Here is a 22,795-nt window from a genome sequence, read left to right on the forward strand (position 1 = left end):
CTTGTATATACTAGCCTGATATATACACCAAGAACAGTCTCAAAATATCCCACTCCAAGAGAAACCACACAATAACTGAAGTAAAAGTTTAGCTAAACTTTCTTAGATTAAACAATAAACTACAAATCATATAAAGCACATGACCCTCACACAGAGGCTAAACATATGGTGCACTTTAGAAAGCAATAGAGAAACATCAGACTGTCAAGTCCTCATAAGTCACCTGACAGTTGTGGGACTATAATAACAGAGGACAATATAATAACATAATATAACAACAGAGGACAATATATATTTGTGGTTAGCAGTCCACATATTGAGAACAATAAACATCAGCTACAGTATTTGCAAAATGTACCTGTGGAACTGTAGATTATAATTTTTTATGAACACAACAGGGTTGAATTATCATTGTGTACGGGGACATGATTCGCTGTAGCGCATCGATAAATGCCGACAGCGATTTATCATTGCACACACAGTTCTAGTGAAATGCTTGAGCAATGCTGCCACCTGCAGATTCGTGGCCAATCGGCCGCTAGCAGAAGGTGTCAATCATCCAGATCGTATCTGCTCGGGATGATTGCTGTCCGCTGCCTCTTACGACCGCTGCTTCTTAACTCCTGTTTCCAACGGTCTGGAAACTAGGGGCGTAGATTGCAGCATCCGCTGTTTGTTAAATCTACCCCAACATCTCAATATTGATGGAGCCAATTGGATAACTTAACACCAAATCTTACCAGCTCTTCAGAGAAGGGCCCTCTTCCTCCTGTACTAAAAAAAGAGAAGATGTCCACAGCCCTATAAGTGATCATCTGTTTATTGCAACATACAAGACCAGTAGCTGTGCAATGTTTCGGGCTCAAATGCCCTTAATCATGCAAAGTTGCACACTTACTGGTCTTGTATGCTGCAATAAACAGATAATCCCTTATTGTGCTGTGGACATCTTCTCTTTTTTGGTTTTACTTACTGTTTGAGCCTGAGCCGAGGCTTTTGTCCCACGTGCACTACACTGGATGGGAGTTACAGGTGCTGAGCTCTATCTTTAAATTGAGGTTCCTTCTCTACTAGAGTTGTTTAGTCTGTTATATTTTTGTTATATGTTGTTGTATCCTATCTCTGTACCCAAAGTCACATAATTTTGTGGCACTATACAAGTAAATAATAATAATAATACCAAACCTCCAATGAAGTTCCCATTTAAAGTTTATCAGAGCTTCAAATGAGCAGTATTCTTTAGTAATAATGAGGTCAACAAGCCATTAGTACTCAGCATAACATTGAGGTGGCTGCTCGGATAAGTTTGGGGTTTAACCCACTCCAGTCCACAGAATGCAACAAACCAATGCCTGCACAATGGAATTCATACAATATTTTGATGTAGCTATACCACATCATTAGCAAGGGGAAGGTCTACTCAGCCACTGGATATCCTAAGCTGACGTTCTGCAAAACAGACTCTAGTCAACAGACATCTGCAGCTTGGGGAGCAACCAGCCAATAGGCCCTCCAGTGGAGAAAAGACATGGTTGATGAGGATCCCCTTCTTCCATACACCTATCCTGGCAGCTCTGGCAGCACGAATCTTAGACAAGCAAGCCCCTACTTGAGGTGAGTCCTCAGTACCGCAGAGTCCCTGTTAAAAGCACATCTGGTATCGAACCCTGGTGTCTCAGGTAACCCTTTGCTCTGTTAATCTGCCACTTCAGAACCCTAATCTGTTTGCTTTCACACTTATAGACTGATGCTTCATAACTTGTCCGCCTGCTCTGAGGCGGCGGACAGAAATCAACCCGATCGAATACGATCGGGCTGATTGACACCCCCTGCTAGAGGGCGATTGGCTGTGAATCTGCAGTGGGCGGTATTGCACAAGCAGTTCTTATGAATTATAAATGCTGACAGCTTATGCTGTCTGCATTTATCGATGTGCAGCGGACATGATACGCTACATTATATCATGTCTGCTCGCACTTTGATAAATATGCCCCTGTATCTTTATATCTAGCACAAGAAACACTGATAAACTTCTTAAAGAAGGAAGGAAATTACCAAAGACTGTTAGTGATTTTATGTTATGTGTGTGTTTGTATAAGTGTGTGTCTGCTCATCTGTGCATATTTTGTGTGTGTGTATATATATATATATATATATATGTGTGTGTATCTGTGTATGTGTGTGCACATGTGTGTCTGTATTCATGTGTGTGTGAATGTCTATCTGTGTATGAATGAATGTGTGCTGGGTGTATGTGTGTGACTGTATGTCTGTATACAAGTGGGTGTATGTGTGTGTCTGTCTGTGCATGTGTCTGTGTGTATATGTCTGTGTGTGTATCTGTATGTGTGTGTGTCTGTCTATGTATGTTTTGGGTGTATGTATGTGTGTGTCTTTCTTTCTGTGCAGGTGTGTGTGTACGTGCATATGCATGTGTGTGTATGTGTCTATCTGTACATGTGTGTGTGCGTGTGTGTGTTTTTATATGTGTGTGTGTCTATCTGTGCATATGTGTGTGTATCTGTATGTGTGTCTGTCTATGTATGTGTGTGTGTCTTTCTTTCTGTGCATGTGTGTGTGTACCTGTATGAACATGTGTGTCTGCATGTGTGTATGTGTCTATCTGTACGTGTGTGTGTTTGTTTGTATATGTGTGTGTGTGTCTATCTGTGCATATTTGTGTGTATCTACATTTCTATCTGTTCATGTGTGTCTGCATGTGTGTGTATGTGTCTATCTGTACATGTGTCTGTTTGTGCGTGTGTGTATGTGTCTATCTGTGCATATGTGTGTATGTATGTTTCTACCTGTACATGTGTGTGTGCATGTGTGTGTATGTGTCAATCTGTACATGTGTGTCTGTGCGTATGTGTGTTTGTATATGTGTGTGTGTGTGTGAATGTATTTGTGTGTGTACATATGTGTATATGTGTGTGTATGTGTGTTTGTATATGTGTGTGTGAATGTATTTGTGTGTGTACATATGTGTATATGTGTGTGTGAATGTATTTGTGTGTGTACATATGTGTATATGTGTGTGTGAATGTATTTGTGTGTGTACATATGTGTATATGTGTGTGTGAATGTATTTGTGTGTGTACATATGTGTATATGTGTGTGTATGTGTGTTTGTATATGTGTGTGTGAATGTATTTGTGTGTGTACATATGTGTATATGTGTGTGTATGTGTGTTTGTATATGTGTGTGTGAATGTATTTGTGTGTGTACATATGTGTATATGTGTGTGTATGTGTGTTTGCATATGTGTGTGTGAATGTATTTGTGTGTGTACATATGTGTATATGTGTGTGTATGTGTGTTTGTATATGTGTGTGTGAATGTATTTGTGTGTGTACATATGTGTATATGTGTGTGTATGTGTGTTTGTATATGTGTGTGTGAATGTATTTGTGTGTGTACATATGTGTATATGTGTGTGTATGTGTGTTTGTATATGTGTGTGTGAATGTATTTGTGTGTGTACATATGTGTATATGTGTGTGTGAATGTATTTGTGTGTGTACATATGTGTATATGTGTGTGTATGTGTGTTTGTATATGTGTGTGTGAATGTATTTGTGTGTCTACATATGTGTATATGTGTGTGTGAGTGTATTTGTGTGTGTACATATGTGTATATGTGTGTGTGAGTGTATTTGTGTGTGTACATAAGTGTATATGTGTGTGTGTGTGTGAATGTATTTGTGTGTGTACATAAGTGTATATATGTGTGTGAATGTATTTGTGTGTGTACATATGTGTATATGTGTGTGTATGTGTGTATGTATATGTGTGTGTGAATGTATTTGTGTGTGTACATAAGTGTATATATGTGTGTGAATGTATTTGTGTGTGTACATAAGTGTATATGTGTGTGTGAATGTATTTGTGTGTGTACATAAGTGTATATATGTGTGTGAATGTATTTGTGTGTGTACATAAGTGTATATATGTGTGTGTGAATGTATTTGTGTGTGTACATAAGTGTATATATGTGTGTGAATGTATTTGTGTGTGTACATAAGTGTATATATGTGTGTGAATGTATTTGTGTGTGTACATATGTGTATATGTGTGTGTATGTGTGTATGTATATGTGTGTGTGAATGTATTTGTGTGTGTACATAAGTGTATATATGTGTGTGAATGTATTTGTGTGTGTACATAAGTGTATATGTGTGTGTGAATGTATTTGTGTGTGTACATAAGTGTATATATGTGTGTGAATGTATTTGTGTGTGTACATAAGTGTATATATGTGTGTGAATGTATTTGTGTGTGTACATAAGTGTATATATGTGTGTGAATGTATTTGTGTGTGTGAATGTATTTGTGTGTGTGAATGTATTTGTGTGTGTACATATGTGTATATGTGTGTGTATGTGTGTATGTATATGTGTGTGTGAATGTATTTGTGTGTGTACATAAGTGTATATATGTGTGTGAATGTATTTGTGTGTGTACATATGTGTATATGTGTGTATGTGTGTATGTATATGTGTGTGTATGTGTGTATGTATATGTGTGTGTGTGAATGTATTTGTGTGTGTACATAAGTGTATATGTGTGTGTGTGTGAATGTATTTGTGTGTGTATATAAGTGTATATGTGTGTGTACATATGTGTATATGTGTGTGTATGTGTGTCTGTGTCTAAATGTATGTAAATAACGTTTGTATTATGCCTGAGCACGCTAGGCACACGTTGGTGACAGAGAGGGTTGGCTTTGCGTATTCAGTTGCCTCTCTCTGTTACTTGCTGTCTGAGCTTCAATAGAAATAGCTCTCAGCTGTGGCTCTAGTTCTGACTTTTCCTCCCTCCCTCCCAGCCACTACTGTGTGTGTTTTTTTTCCTCTCAGAAGATTTTCGATTTGAAATAACTTGGTGGTGAGCTCAGATGGCGCTGCCAGCCAGAAGCTGAGGGCCTGGGGTCGGTGCCTACACACAGGGTAAGTTGGTCAATACCAGGGGGCAGCCAGTGCCACTGGGGCACTTATATTTTTTCAGCTATTTGATATAAGGGTTTAGAATATTTATATGATTCACCTGCCAACTTTTTTTGATATATAAACCAAGGAAAGAGTACGCTATTCCCTGCTTGTGTATTGGTCGCTGGTTTATCCCAGAGTTTATCTGATCACTGTCAAATAGTTATATGGTGCATGACCTAAAGGACAACATCTGAAAGTGCAATATAAGCAAAATGCAGAGAAATCTCTAGTGAGAAAAATCACTCGAATTGCTCAATTTGCTACGATTTGTAGAACTGATACTTAAGTGAATCTGTGCCCCCACATACAAAATGCCCCTCACACACAAAATGCCCCCCACATACAAAATGCCCCCCACATACAAAACGCCCCCACATACAAAATGCCCCTACATATAAAATGCCCCTCACATACAAAATGCCCCCACATACAAAATGCACTTCACATACAAAACGCCCCCCACATACAAAATGCCCCTCACATACAAAATGCCCCCACATACAAAATGCCCCTCACATACAAAATGCCCCCCACATACAAAATGCCCCTCACATACAAAACGCCCCCCACATGCAAAACAAGCAACTTTTTATACTGGCGAATTCTTTAAAAATTTAATAGATCAGTATGTGTTTATTGCTGCTAATAGTCTGCATGTTTTGCTTTGTACTCTGATTTATAGTACACCATATTTATTATTTCATGTTGTTTTTATTGTTGTTCTCTACCAAATCTTAATAATTCTCTACAGCCTATGTATAATACAAATGCAATAAATCTTTATAACTTGATTCTTTCAGAATAAGAAACTTCAGTATCCACCAGGCACTGATGGTTGCACCAGAACACGGTCACTAGTGAGTGCTTAGAAGCGTGGCACAAGGGAAATCAAATCTGCGTCACCACTCATATCCTGGGTATAGGGAAACAAGCAAGTCCCCTGGATTATTGTTACCATGAAGTTTTTGGGATTAGTGTTAACCGGTATGTAAATATTATAGATTTATTTAATAATGCTATTATTTTTCTTATTCATTTGAATGAATCACACTTTTTTTCCTGCATTATATATTTAGGGTGATGTTTATATAATGATTTGCAGAATAATATGAGAGTGAAATAAAACTAATTTGACCATGTACTTTTTGCAATACTCACCATATAACGTATATGGGCTCGATCACATTCCTAAAAAGCTAGTTAAATTATCTACAAATATCTCAGCAGTTTCTAATGTTGAATTTAGTAAAAAAAAATATGAAAACCTTTCTAAAGGACCCCTATGTTTTTAGCATTTACAAAGTGCTGCTCTAGAGCCGCAGAGAACTGTCATTCTGCAGATACAGTGGCACAACTCCGCTAATCACCTGCTACATTCATTGCAGTGCTAGTTTCTGAGTGGGTTCCACCTATATGTTTAACTACATGCAGTTCCACAGTAATTTAATATAGATTAATGATTATATGTTTTTCTATTAATAGCTGTTTGTACCTATTGACAATATGAACATCATTCTGCTACAAACAATTTATTTCTCATGGTTTAGAGGAATTCTGTGATATTGTGTATTTTTAAATTTACCTGTTTGCTTTTATGGGTAATAACTGTCTTCCTGTATATTTAAGGTTGTATATATCTCATATTCACTAATTGGGTTGCTCTTATGCCTTTAAATAGGTGTGGGTAGGTGTAAGGAAACACTGGCCTATGAGTAAGGCAGGAATGCGCCGAAACGCGTAACCATGTTTTCTGCCCACCTTCTTGATTTTAACCTTTGTGTTGGATGATTGTCTAATAAACATTTTTTGGATTCTTACCTCCGTGCCCACTTTATCTTGTGTACAGTGAATATGTAGACCAGTGCACAAGCTCATGTCACAAGAAACCGTGAACAAATACTCAGTGGGTTTACCTCTGGATTGTTCTGTGCATATTTTACTAATAAATGACACCTGTTTGTATATTGATTTTTTTTACAATGCTACAATATAACAGGCAATGCCCTAACATAATATCCTCCTCCAGACTCCAGATCACTTACTGCTACTTGTACATGAGCCCAATACAACCCACATGGCAGCTCCAGTGGGAAATACAATATCCACTGTGAATCCTACTGGAAGTTATTTTTGCTGTGACAAGGAGTGAAGGATGAGATTTCACTTTCTAGATAATGTAGATACCATGGCAGGAAGCTCCAGGCCGGAAGCCAGTGCAATAATGTGATTTCAGTCTGAAAAGTGTTCCTGTGCACAAGAGGAAAACAAAACCTCAAACCAGGGAGTCAAATTCACCCACAAATCAGTGTGATTTCATCCGTCCATTAATCTTCTTGCTGGTTCTACATGATACATCTGTGGTTTGTACCATAAAACCCCTGAAGAGCACTGCACAATCTGTTGGTGCATTACAAATAGAGATAACAAAAATAGCAAACTTCTGCAAACAACATAGTAAGTAAATTAAAGGGACAGCAAAGACAAAATTAAATCCTCACGGTTCAGCTAGAACATGCAATTTTAAACAACTATCTAATTTACTTCTATTATCTAATTTGTTTGGTTCCCTTGTTATGCATTGTTGAAAAGCATATCTAGGTAGGCTCAGGAGCTGCAATACATTATTGGGAGCTAGGTGCTGATTGGTGGCTGCAAATATGTGCTTCTTGTCAGTAGCTTAATAGGCGTGTTCAGCTAGCTCCCAGTAGTATTGCTGATCCTTTAATTAAAGATACCAAGAGAATTAAGCAAATTCCATAATAGAAGTAAATTCGAACTTTTTTTAAAATTGTATGCTGTCATGTCCCTTTAACCGTCACATAAGAATTAGGTTTTGCTAACAATACGCTCTGTATAAGGAATTTGTGTTACAAAAAAACCATTTTGAGATATCTTGTCTTTAATTTGTTTCTACTTTTAGAAAGCTTTCAAATTCCTGTCATGACATTGCCTGTAAAATTAGATTGTAATTTATTAGATATAACAACTGGTCTTTAAGCATTGCTAAACATGTCTGGCAAGTGATAATGCAAGGACAAAAAATAATTCAATGTAACACATACATACAATCATTTATAAATCTATATGTGTCAATGTAAACACCTGCCCATGTAACCTCAGAAGCACGTGCACATAAATGCATGTATACAGGCAAATACCTGTATATACACATGTATGCACAGCACCACTCCTCACACAGCTATGTGCACCTATAGGCACCACACACATACACACTCACATATATAAACACATACACACTCACATATATAAACACATGCACACACATATATAAACACATACACACTCACATATATAAACACATACACACACATATATAAACACATACACACTCACATATATAAACACATACACACTCACATATATAAACACATGCACACACATATATAAACACATACACACTCACATATATAAACACATACACATTCACATATATAAACACATACACACTCACATATATAAACACATACACACACATATATAAACACATATACACTCACATATATAAACACACACACACACATATATAAACACATATACACTCACATATATAAACACACACACACACATATATAAACACATATACACTCACATATATAAACACATATACACTCACATATATAAACACATACACACTCACATATATAAACACATACACACTCACATATATAAACACATACATACTCACATATATAAACACATACACACTCACATATATAAACACATACACACTCACATATATAAACACATGTACAATTATGCAAACCCCCAAGCACCAACATGTATGCACGAATAAGCAAACATATATACACATAAACATAGGCACACACACACACATATATGAATACAAACACAAGTACAAAGGCACACACATACACTAACGTATAAACACATACACAAAGGTATACAAGCACACATGTATGTACACATACAAACTAACATATATATATACTAAATATAGGGGGTGTGAGAGAGTAGGTAATATTGCTAATTTGCTTTAAATGGTGCCACCCTTATAGTAAATATAAAATATAAAAGAAAGATAGAAAAAAATACCAGGGTATATAAGATTACCCTAGAACAGCAAGGGAATAAACGGCACACATAGAAGACTTTCAAAAATTTATTTATAATAATTTCCCAAAAATACACTTAAGTATATAGCGATATCTTATCTGTCAATATCAGTTACCACTAAAGACAGCAAAATCTAAAACATTTTAAGTGCACTTAGACCTAATACTTTCCCTATGCTATAAATTACAAAAAGACATCATAAACAATAAGGGGTTAACCAGAAAACTCATGTTTATAACGAATGTTACATAGAATCTAATGTTTATAGGACATTTATAGTAAGTAGGCAAAATACATGTTAAACATATGGCTGCAGTCCAAACAGAGGTGAACTATATTATGTATCAAAAAGCGCTTGTTTTGCCTCTTTATATATACCAGGGAATCTTCTCTTAAGGCAAATAAATGTGCCGCAAGTAGTACTGCTGGATAAAGAGTCTCTAGCAAGTGTAATAATTCAGTTGGAAAACACAGCATATACTTAGCTTAAGTCCTCCGGTTTTTGTTGTTTCCACTTGTCTTCTGCTTGCAAGCACCTGTGATGATTACTTGGCGTGTGACATCAGCAATAGTGGGAGTGGTCTCTCGTCACCAGGGACTATGAGTGGCTATAGACAGATGGATCCATTTGAATCAATTTTGCATTGTAAGTTTTGCCAAGAACTTTGACAAATGACTGTATCGCAAAGTTATGTATATGTTCACCTATCGTATAGGCACATCTTCCATTGCACTCCAATAGCACACTCCTCAAAACCACTTACTCCACTGTCGGAGTCACACCTGAAAGATTCGTAGCTCACTTTAAAGGTACAGCTGCATGTATAGAGCCAAAATGTCTCTGAAGAAACAAAAGATTCAGGGAATAGGCCTGGACAGGTGCACTAGAAATCCTGGCCCACGGTACATTCGACAGGTACCTGGGTTCTCATAAACACATAGTGCCAACGCACGTTTCTCCCCCACCTCCAGTATGTGTTACAGGGGATCATCAGGACTCTACATGCCCTGATGATCCCCTGTAACACATACTGGAGGTGGGGGAGAAACGTGCGTTGGCACTATGTGTTTATGAGAACCCAGGTACCTGTCGAATGTACCGTGGGCCAGGATTTCTAGTGCACCTGTCCAGGCCTATTCCCTGAATCTTTTGTTTCTTCAGAGACATTTTGGCTCTATACATGCAGCTGTACCTTTAAAGTGAGCTACGAATCTTTCAGGTGTGACTCCGACAGTGGAGTAAGTGGTTTTGAGGAGTGTGCTATTGGAGTGCAATGGAAGATGTGCCTATACGATAGGTGAACATATACATAACTTTGCGATACAGTCATTTGTCAAAGTTCTTGGCAAAACTTACAATGCAAAATTGATTCAAATGGATCCATCTGTCTATAGCCACTCATAGTCCCTGGTGACGAGAGACCACTCCCACTATTGCTGATGTCACACGCCAAGTAATCATCACAGGTGCTTGCAAGCAGAAGACAAGTGGAAACAACAAAAACCGGAGGACTTAAGCTAAGTATATGCTGTGTTTTCCAACTGAATTATTACACTTGCTAGAGACTCTTTATCCAGCAGTACTACTTGCGGCACATTTATTTGCCTTAAGAGAAGATTCCCTGGTATATATAAAGAGGCAAAACAAGCGCTTTTTGATACATAATATAGTTCACCTCTGTTTGGACTGCAGCCATATGTTTAACATGTATTTTGCCTACTTACTATAAATGTCCTATAAACATTAGATTCTATGTAACATTCGTTATAAACATGAGTTTTCTGGTTAACCCCTTATTGTTTATGATGTCTTTTTGTAATTTATAGCATAGGGAAAGTATTAGGTCTAAGTGCACTTAAAATGTTTTAGATTTTGCTGTCTTTAGTGGTAACTGATATTGACAGATAAGATATCGCTATATACTTAAGTGTATTTTTGGGAAATTATTATAAATACATTTTTGAAAGTCTTCTATGTGTGCCGTTTATTCCCTTGCTGTTCTAGGGTAATCTTATATACCCTGGTATTTTTTTCTATCTTTCTTTTATATTTTAACATATATATATATATATATATATATATATATATATATATATATATATATATATATATATATATATATGCATACATGGCTTAAATACATAAACCCTCACAAGAGACAACATATATGCAAACATACACACACGTACTACACAGACACAATGCATCTGATACGTACATAGCATACAAACTGCAAGTTTTTCCTAGGCCAGACTGTGTTTTATGTTGTAAAGTTCTAATGAACCAGCCATGTGTTAACTCTATCCTGAGGCCATGGAAGAGGAACAGATTGCTGCTTTTTTTGTCTTTAATGAGAGCTGGCAAAGGTGTTTTGTGCTTGAATGTGAACCAAAAGCAAAGTCTTTGTTACTGAACCCAAGATACACTGAAAGTCTCTATTGCACAGCACAGACCTGTAGCCTGTGGGGGAGTCTGTGAATAACGGTACATTGTAAGCCAGATATTTCTCAATCAAATGTAGCTTTAAGGATGTTGGCAGAGAGGTGGGAAGGGCGGGTGGCGGAGGCGGAGAGGCCACAGATCTGGCAGGGAGAATCTCTTCATATTTGAGTTTTACACAAGGAATGTGCGTAGTGCTCGCCACAATATGACAGCTCATGACACTGAGTGATGTCAGGGGAGGATAAGGCTGATATTACTGTACATGCAGTGCTTGCATCCAGCTAACCAGATAGGCTGAAATTACTGTACATGCAGTGCTTGCATCCATCTAACATGATAGGCTGATATTACTGTGTGTGCAATGCTTGCATCCAGCTAACCAGATAGGCTGATATTACTGTGTGTGCAATGCTTGCATCCAGCTAACCAGATAGGCTGATATTACTGTGTGTGCAATACTTGCATTCAACTAACCACATAGGCTGAAATTACTGTGCGTGCAATGCTTGCATCTAGCTAACCAGATAGGCTGATATTACTATGTGTACAATGCTTGCATCGAGCTAACCAGATAGGCTGATATTACAGTGTGTGCAATGCTTGCATCCAGCTAACCAGATAGGCTTATATTACTGTGTGTGCAATGCTTGCATCCAGCTAACCAGATAGGCTGATATTACTGTGTGTGTAATGCTTGCATCCAGCTAACCAGATAGGCTGATATTACTGTGTGTGCAATGCTTGCATTCAACTAACCACATAAGCTGAAATTACTGTGCGTGCAATGCTTGCATCCAGCTAACCAGATAGACTGATATTACTATGTGTACAATGCTTGCATCCAGCTAACCAGATAGGCTGATATTACAGTGTGTGCAATGCTTGCATCCAGCTAACCAGATAGGCTGATATTACTGTGTGTGCAATGCTTGCATCCAGTTATTCAGATAGGCTGATATTACAGTGTGTGCAATGCTTGCATCCAGCTAACCAGATAGGCTGATATTACTGTGTGTGCAATGCTTGCATCCAGTTATTCAGATAGGCTGAAATTACTGTGCGTGCAATGCTTGCATCCAGCTAACCAGATAGGCTGATATTACTGTGTGTGTAATGCTTGCATCCAGCTATTCAGATAGGCTGAAAATACTGTGTGTGCAATGCTTGCATCCAGCTAACCAGATAGGCTGATATTACTGTGTGTGCAATGCTTGCATCCATCTAACCAGATAGGCTGATATTACTGTGTGTGCAATGCTTGCATTCAACTAACCACATAGGCTGAAATTACTGTGCGTGCAATGCTTGCATCTAGCTAACCAGATAGGCTGATATTACTGTACGTGCAATGCTTGCATCCAGCTAACCAGATAGGCTGATATTACTGTACGTGCAATGCTTGCATCCAGCTAACCAGATAGGCTGATATTACTGTATGTGCAATGCTTGCATCCAGCTAACCAGATAGGCTTATATTACAGTGTGTGCAATGCTTGCATCCAGCTAACCAGATAGGCTGACATAACAGTGTGTGCAATGCTTGCATCCAGCTAACCAGATAGGCTGAAATTACTGTGTGTGCAATGCTTGCATACAGCTAACCAGATAGGCTGAAATTACTGTACATGCAGTGCTTGCATCCAGCTAAACAGATAGGCTGATATTACTGTGCGTGCAATGCTTGCATCCAGCTAACCAGATGATAGGCTGATATTACTGTGTGTGCAATGCTTACATCCAACTAACCAGATGATAGGCTGATATTACTGTGCAATGCTTGCATCTAACTAACCAGATATGCTAATATTACTGTGTGCAATGCTTGCATCCAACTAACCAGATGATAGGATGATATTAATGTGCATTGCTTGCATCCAACTAACCAGATGATAGGCTAATATTACTGTGCAATGCTGGGATCTAACTAACCAGATAGGCTGACATTACTGTATGTGCAATGCTTGCATCCAACTAACCAGATGATAGGCTGATATTACTGTGCAATGCTTGCATCTAACTAACCAGATAGGCTGATATTACTGTGTGCAATGCTTGCATCCAACTAACCAGATGATAGGCTGATATTACTGTGCAATGCTTGCATCCAACTAACCAGATTAGTAAGGGCCAGATTACAAGTGGAGAGGTATTTAACGCCCCCGTTCACGCTCTAACTCCACTAGAAGTAAGCTTTTTGCACTCATCAAGGAACACTTGTGTTACAAGTTGAAAATAAACTGTTTTTGCACAAGCACTAATGCGTGCAAAAAGCCAAACTTAGGAAATTGTGTGTGCATTAACATATTCCTCCATAGAAGTAATTAAAGCAAAAAAAAGTGGAGGAAAAACCCTACTTGCGCATAAACCGGATTGCATTTTATCAAGTGCACTAACCCAGCATATATTTCTACATATCTGATGCATGTTGGTACAATATATATCTTTGCCTATATATATATATATATATATATATATATATATATATATAACATGATTAAATATAGGTATATATATATGTATATATAGGAATATCTATTTATAAATACATAGAACACATTTCCATATGTGCAGAACATTGGAATTTGAAATATTTACAGTAAATACACAGTATAACACTTATTAAATATGAATATTGCATAAATATGTTTTTAACTGCAAAGGGCTCCAATGCACTTGTATATATGTCTATATGTGTGTGCATATGTGTTTGTTTATATATGTCTGTAAATACATATATACACATATAAATACATATGTACACACATATAAATATACACCTATATATATATAGACATATATATATATATAGATAGATATATACATAAATATACATCTTTAGACATATATATGTATGTATCTCTATGTTAAAGCACTTTGCCTGCTTTTTTTTCTAATACCTGAGATCTTATATCTTTGAGCCCTTATAACTTGTTTGTGCAATATTTTTTTGATAATTTTTATCCGATAGTGTTTTTATGAGTGTAACTCTAGTTTGTAATGTATTTTTTTATGTATTTTGTGACACTTTTTGTTTTGCGAAACAGTTAACTAGAGCTCTGAGGAGGATTATAAAGTAAAATGCGATTGTGCTCAAGCGATCACGCTTACTTTCAACATGTAATGCGAGCGATAAAACCGAAGAAAAGGGGTTTATCGCGGGTGTTTGCGCGTAACTGTTCGTGCGCCTCTCAAATTCTGGCCCAAAATATTTAATAATTTCTGCATATTGTGTGAAATTTACATGAAGTGATTTGAGCAGAGTGGGTGGAGCTATGGAACAATTGGTGCGAGTGGTCAATACACAGGTAACCTATTTACCTGATTGCTCTGCTGCAAAATGTACCTGGATTTTTTTAATATTTTGGCAATTATGCCAGTATGTGGCATGAAGTGAGTATTTTAGCATATTTTTGCAGATTAAATGCATGACTGTGGGTATTTTGCCTCAAGCTGATGCCCTGCTGGTGTTTTGCATGAAGTGTATGTTGACGTCACGTGACGCTTTATATGATTCAGTACCGTGCACATGGGAGAACCGCACATTCTTATTACACCACCAGGAAGTGACTCAGTGACGTTTGCTGCTCTCTCACACAGTGTCACACATTTGATAGAAAAAAACAGACATACAAGAACGTCTTTCTCCATTCACAGAAACCTGTGAGAAACAAGCAGACCCTTGTCCTGGCCAGAGCTGACTTTACTTTTCCTGCACTTATAGGTGTTATATCTTAACCCTCTCAGTACCAGTCAGATAGCGTTGTCAGCTGTACTCCATACCAGACAATCTATAGGTCACTGGGCGGAGTCGCACAATATCTCCCCAACAGCTCCATCTTAGGCCCCACGCTTGATTCTAACATGTATATTTCTCACAACTGAGCAGTCATTTTATCCCCTTGGTTGTCAGTAACAAGCATACACAATAGTGATTGGAACCCCTTGACAGCCATAAGCACATACACACAGCAATGGTTTAACACCCCCTTAGCTGCATATAAAACATACTGTATAATAGAAAATGCACATTGTTACTTCTTTTTAGGCCATATTTCTAATGCATAGGAGGCACTTACAATTTAGCTGACATATGGTTCTTTTAAAGGGACACTGAACCCAATTTTTTTCTTTTGATTTGGATAGAGCATGCGATTTTAAGCAACTTTCTAATTTACTCCTATTATCAATTTTTTTTTGTTCTCTTGCTATCTTTATTTGAAAAAGAAGGCATCTAAGCTAAGGAGCCAGACAATTTTTGGTTCAGAACTCTGGAGAGCACTTGTTTATTGGTGGGTGAATTTATCCACCAATCAGCAAGAACAACCCAGGTTGTTCACCAAAAATGGGCCGGCATCTAAACTTACATTCTTGTTTTTCAAATAAAGATACCAAGAGAATGAAGAAAATTTGATAAAAGGAGTAAATTAGAAAGTTGTTTAAAATTGCTGCTCTATCTGATTTACGAAAGAAAACATTTGGGTACAGTGTCCCTTTAAGTGTCCATTATTTTTGACAGATTTTACTGGACAGCCTGTTAAAATACTGGACTGTCACTGTCCAGTTGAATACTGGACACCTCAAAACCCTAGTACCAGAGCATATTAAATAGGCAATCAAATGTACAGGTCATAATTTATTAGAGCATGTCTTGTATGAATTACTGGCTCAAGGTTACTATGGGCACAATTTTTTTATTCATTTTGTTTGCAGAAAGACAATGTTCCCAGCTAGGGAACCTGCCTCATTGCATTTGCAGCATTAAAGCAGCAGGTACTGAATTCACACTTTTATTATTGTACAAGCAAGTGCTTGTGTAGTGTCTCCACAAATTAAAAAGTTTGTGTGATTTAACTCCCCCACGCATGCATCCTCCCAATAGCACATAGACACCTCCCACGGCACACTTATGACCCCACCCCTTCTACTGTCATGCACAGTTCATCTTCCTGGCAGGTCTTAAAGTATAGAGGGGGTGCGACCACTACATCACCTCCGCTACAACAGGAAAAGGAAGGGACAGAAGTACAGATGATAAATACAGAAATAAGTATTGTAAAATGATAAATTTAGCAATTTCAAAAGCATTTTATATTAATAAATAGTAAAGAATTTATAACTACTTTGAATTTATGCTGTCTTTACCATCCCTTTAACATCGAGTTGTGTGAGACGTTATTTTTGGGCATACTCTATACAGTGTAAACGATGTGCAAATTATCACTTAGTGGTTTAATTATCAATATTTTTTTCTAAGAAATTTCAAAGGTTGCTTCTATTTCCCAGCCCATTGTATCACAGCCAATTACAGACTCATATGCATATACACTGTAAACTCTTGCACATGCTCTGCATATAAAAAGACCACTATATGATAATGGAAGTAAATTGTTTTGTTTTGTTTTTTTAAATTGCATATTCTATTTGGATCATGAAAGTTTAATTTTTGTTTTAAAGGGACATAATACTCATATGGTAAATCACTAATAATCACTAATATTAAAGGGACAAATTACCCCTCTATGTAAAAAGGAAGATATATTACCTCACTATCGCCTAGATCACGAGTTTTGTCGGTAAGGCTGTGCGGTGCTAACAAGCCTTTTTTCTCACCGCTCACTTAAGACAACGCTGGTATTACGAGTTTTCTTCAAGCCGGTGTTAGCTTCAGAAAAGTGAGCGTTGAGCAAAATTTAGCTCCACATCTCACCTCAATACCAGCGTTGCTTACGGTAGCGGTAAGCTGGCAAAACGTGCTCGTGCACGATTTCCCCATAGGAAACAATGGGGCTGAGATGGCTGAAAAAAAACCTAACACCTGCAAAAAAGCAGCGTTCAGCTCCTAACGCAGCCCCATTGTTTCCTATAGGAAAATGAAATTTATGTCTGCACCTAACACCCTACCATGAACTCCGAGTCTAAACACCCCTAATATTACACTTATTAACCCCTAATCTGCTGCCCCCGCTATCACTGACACCTACATTATAATTATTAACCCCTAATCTGCCGCTCCGGACACCGCCGCCACCTACATTATACTTTTGAACCCCTAATCTACTGCCCCCAACATCGCTGACACCTACATTATAGTTATTAACCCCTAATCTGCTCCCCCAACGTCGCCACAACTATATTTAATTTATTAACCCCTAATCTGCCGCCGCCACTATAATAAATGTATTAACCCCTAAACCTAAATCTAACCCTAACCCTAACACCCCCCTAGCTTAAATATAATTTAAATACATCTAAATAAATTTACTACAATTAAATAAATTGTTCCTATTTAAAACTAAATACTTACCTATAAAAAAAAACCCTAAGCTAGCTACAATATAACTAATAGTTACATTGTATCTAGCTTAGGTTTTATTTTTATTTTACAGGCAACTTTTTATTTATTGTAACTAGGTACAATTGTTATTAAATAGCTATTAACTATTTAATAACTTCCTAGTTAAAATAAGTACAAAAGTACCTGTAAAATAAACCCTAACCTAAGTTACAATTACACCTAACACTACACTATAATTAAACTAATTACCTAAACTACCTACAATTAATTACAAGTAAATTAAATAAACTAAATTAAGGGAAAAAAAAACACTAAATTACAGAAAATATTAAACTAATTACACCTAATCTAATCCACCTAATAAAATAAAAAAGGCCCCCCGAAATAATAAAATTCCCTACCCTATACTAAATTACAAATAGCCCTTAAAAGGGCCTTTTGCGGGGCATTGTCCCAAAGTAATCAGTTCTTTCACCTGTAAAAAAAAATACAATATCCCCCCAACATTAAAACCCACCACCCACACACCCAACCCTACTCTAAAACCCACCCAATCCCCCCTTAAAAAAACACTACCCCCTTGAAGATCTCCCTACCTTGAGCCGTCTTCACCCAGCCGGGCACAAGTGGTCCTCCAGATGGTCCAAAGTCTTCATTCTATCCGGCCAGAAGAGGACATCCAGACCGGCAGAAGGCTTCATCCAGGCGGCATCTTCTATCTTCATCCTTCCAGAGCGGAGCGGGTCCATCTTCAAGACATCCAACGTGGAGCATCCTCTTCATCCAACGGCCGACGACTGAATGACTGGTCCTTTAAGTAACGTCATCCAAGATGGCGTCCCTTGAATTCCGATTGGCTGATAGAATCCTATCAGCCAATCAGAATTAAGGTAGGAAAAATCCTATTGGCTGATACAATCAGCCAATAGGATTGGCCTTGCATTCTATTGGCTGATTGGAACAGCCAATAGAATGCAAGCTCAATCCTATTGGCTGATTGGATCAGCCAATCTGATTGAACTTCAATCCTATTGGCTAATTGCATCAGCCAATAGGATTTTTCCTACCTTAATTCCAATTGGCTGATAGGATTCTATCAGCCAATCGGAATTCAAGGGACGCCATCTTGGATGACGTCACTTAAGGGACCAGTCATTCAGTCGTCGGCCGTCGGATGAAGAGGATACTCCACGTCGGATATCTTGAAGATGGAGCCGCTCCGCCCCGGAAGGATGAAGATAGAAGATGCCGCCTGGATGAAGCCTTCTGCCGGTCTGGATGTCCTCTTCTGGCCGGATAGGATGAAGACTTCGGACCCTCTGGAGGACCACTTGTGCCCGGCTGGGTGAAGACGGCTCAAGATAGGGTGATCTTCAAGGGGGTAGTGTTAGGTTAAGGGGGTAGTGTTAGGTTTTTTCAAGGGGGGATTGGGTGGGTTTTAGAGTAGGGTTGGGTGTGTGGGTGGTGGGTTTTAATGTTGGGGGGGTATTGTATTTTTTTTTACAGGTGAAAGAGCTGATTACTTTGGGGCAATGCCCCGCAAAAGGCCCTTTTAAGGGCTATTTGAAATTTAGTATATGGTAGGGAATTTTATTATTTCGGGTGGCTTTTTTATTTTATTAGGGTGATTAGATTAGGTGTAATTAGTTCTTGTAAAATTCTTGTAATTCTTTTTTTATTTTCTGTTAATTTAGTGGGGGGTTTTTTTCCTAATTTAGTTTATTTAATTTAATTGTAATTAATTGTAGGTAGTTTAGGTAATTAGTTTAATTATAGTGTAGTGTTAGGTGTAATTGTAACTTAGGTTAGGGTTTATTTTACAGGTACTTTTGTACTTATTTTACCTAGGTAGTTATTAAATAGTTAATAACTATTTAATAACTATTTTACCTAGTTAAAATAAATACAAAGTTGCCTGTAAAATAAAAATAAACCCTAAGATGGCTACAATGTAATTATTATTTATATTGTAGCTATCTTAGGGTTTATTTTATAGTAAGTATTTAGTTTTAAATAGGATTAATTTATTTAATAGTAGTAATTTAATTTCGTTTTATTTAAATTATATTTAAATTAGGGAGGGTTAGGGTTAGATTTAGGGGTTAATAAATTTAATATAGTAGCGGCGACGTTGGTGGCGGCAGATTAGGGGTTAATAAATGTAGGTAGGTGTCGGCGATGTTAGGGACGGCAGATTAGGGGTTAATAAAATTTAACTAGTGTTTGCGAGGCGGGAGTACAGCGGGTTAGGGGTTAATACATTTATTAAAGTGGTTAAATATTTTTATTATAGTCTTTGCGATGGGGGGGGCCTCGGTTTAGGGGTTAATAGGTAGTTTATGGGTGTTAGTGTACTTTGTAGCACTTTAGTTAAGAGCTTTATGTTACGGCGTTAGCCCATAAAACTCTTAACTACTGACTTTTATATGCGGTAGGAGTCTGGACAGGAGAGGGTCTACCGCTCACTTTTTCAGGCGTAATACCGGCGTTAGGCAAATCCCATTAAAAAGATAGGGTACGCAATTGATGTAAAGGGATTTGCGGTAAGCTAAAATCGCGGAAAAAAGTGAGTGGTAGACTCTTTCCTGTCTGACTCGTAATACCAGCGGGCGTTAAAAAGCAGCATTGGGACCCCTCAACGCTGCTTTTTAAGGCTAACGCAAGACTCGTAATCTAGGTGTATGTATTCAGCTCATCAGAGTAAGTGCTCTAAGAACAGTTATACTTCAGCTAATGTACAGCTGCAAATTAAAAAAAAAAAATAGCCAATCAGCATCAGCAGTACTGAGGTCTTGCTTTGCTGTAATCTCATGAGATTTCACTGAGATTTTGTGACATTTCATAGTAAACTTCCTTAAACTGAATAGGAAAATAACATGACTGTGCTGCACATGCCAGATGCACACTCCCTTGCCAGTCCTGCTGGGACAAGCATCCTGATTGGCCACTTAAAGTCTCTTTACAGTGGGGTGTGAATACTTTATAAATTTTGAGGTAAAATATCTTAATTTTTTTACATAGTGATGTTCAGGTGATATTTTCTAGTCAGCTTTTTACGGCTATACTGCATCACTTTCAAGTAATTCAACCTTTGGGTATCATGTCTTTTTAAGTGGTAAAAGAGAAATATTAATATTTTACGCCAGAAAATAATTAATTATCTGCAACAATGTAAACATAGCTAGAGTATGAAAAATAATTGGTGTTAAAACAAAAATGATATTGTTAAACACAACAGTTTATTGTTATGCTAACATGTCCCTCAAACTAAAAACACGTGAACTGAGCTATTTTATAATAAATTTAGTAAGTCTGGTATCTGAGCAAAGTGAATATTTATTGTTCAGCGTGTTCTGACAGTGTCTGTCTCATGTGAACAACTGAAGGTTCTCATAGTGTTGCTGCCATGAACAATCATCTCCCTGCTGCGCTGGACTCACAGCTGGAGTCTTTTTGCGCCAACGAGCATACTTGAGTAGTAACATAATTTAACTGATATAATTTACTTTCATAAGCATTGCACTGTCTAAAAGGAAATTTGCTGTGAATCCAGCTGGTTGTCCATTGTTACAGTGTGAAAATACCTTCATAATTTTTCATGGTCCAATCAAACAGGCATAACAGAAGTGACATAACAGAACACACCAGTCGCAAGCAGAGCATTGTGGGTGATCCCTGGGCACAAAAATATTTTACTCTGGTAATATTATAGTTAAAGTGATTGCAATTTAAATTAACTACTTACAGAGCACAAATAAGTAAAAATATTTCAGATATTAACACTGTAATGTAGTCAAAAAAATTGCAGTAAACTTTCATTATTTATAGCGGGCTTTCTACTTCTGAGAACCGGAAAGGGTGCACTGCAGATGTCACAAGCCTAACTCTACTACATATTTGACACTAATTTGTCTCAGCAGAGGTGATAAGACAAGATGCTACAATTCAATACATGTTTTGTTAACAAAATGCCAGTGGCTAGCTGTCCAGTGACAAATCCTGATTAGCTTCTCCAAATAAGGCAAAGAGGGAGGGTGAGTTTGACTACAGAAAAACAATTGCAGCAAACTAAGTAATAATGTATACCAAACATTTTCAAACCCACCCAGTGTGCTTATACTCATAATTACAAGGTGTTTACTGTCCCTTTAAAGGGACAGTCTACACCATAATTTTTATTGTTTTAAAAGATAGATAATCCCTTTATTACCCATTTCCCAGTTTTGCATAACCAACATAGTTATAATAATATACTTTTAACCTCTGTGATTATCTTGTATCTAAGCCTCTGCAAACTGCCCCTTTTTTCAGTTCTTTTGACAGACTTGCAGTCTAGCCAATCAGTGCCTGCTCCCAGATAACTTCTTGTGCACGAGCACAGTGTTATCTATATGAAATACGTGAACTAACACCCTCTAGTGGTGAAAAACTGTTAAAATGCAATCTGAAAGAGGTGGGCTTCAAGGTCTAAGAAATTAGCATATGAACCTCCTAGGTTAAGCTTTCAACTAAGAATACCAAGAGAGCAAAACAAAATTGGTGATAAAAGTAAATTGGAAAATTGTTTAAAATTACATGCTCTATCTGAATCATGAAAGTTTATTTTGGCCTAGACTGTCCCTTTAAGGGTCCAGGAGATCTGTTGGTAAAGTACCTCTTTATATAGATTGCCAGCTCATTGGAAGTAAAGTGCAGCTAGGCCTGTAAGGTATAGCTATATATACAGGGAGTGCAGAATTATTAGGCAAATGAGTATTTTGGCCACATCATCCTCTTTATGCATGTTGTCTTACTCCAAGCTGTATAGACTCGAAAGCCTACTACCAATTAAGCATATTAGGTGATGTGCATCTCTGTAATGAGAAGGGGTGTGGTCTAATGACATCAACACCCTATATCAGGTGTGCATAATTATTAGGCAACTTCCTTTCCTTTGCAAAATGGGTCAAAAGAAGGACTTGACAGGCTCA

The 22,795-nt window shown here is 37.5% G+C and overlaps 1 protein-coding gene across 1 annotated transcript in view; it reads left to right on the forward strand.

Annotated features, from left to right (window-relative positions):
- Positions 1-4,753: 4,753 nt before the first annotated feature.
- LAMB2 (laminin subunit beta 2) overlaps positions 4,754-22,795 on the forward strand; it is a 177,081-nt gene continuing 159,039 nt past the window's right edge. Inside the window, 2 exon segments of the mRNA XM_053720712.1 lie at positions 4,754-4,950; positions 5,793-5,976. Of these exon segments, the coding sequence (XP_053576687.1) occupies positions 5,949-5,976 (28 nt within the window). The 5' untranslated portion in view covers positions 4,754-4,950; positions 5,793-5,948.

Source organism: Bombina bombina, chromosome 7 (genome assembly GCF_027579735.1).
Source record: "Bombina bombina isolate aBomBom1 chromosome 7, aBomBom1.pri, whole genome shotgun sequence".
In the NCBI taxonomy this organism is placed as follows: domain Eukaryota; kingdom Metazoa; phylum Chordata; class Amphibia; order Anura; family Bombinatoridae; genus Bombina; species Bombina bombina.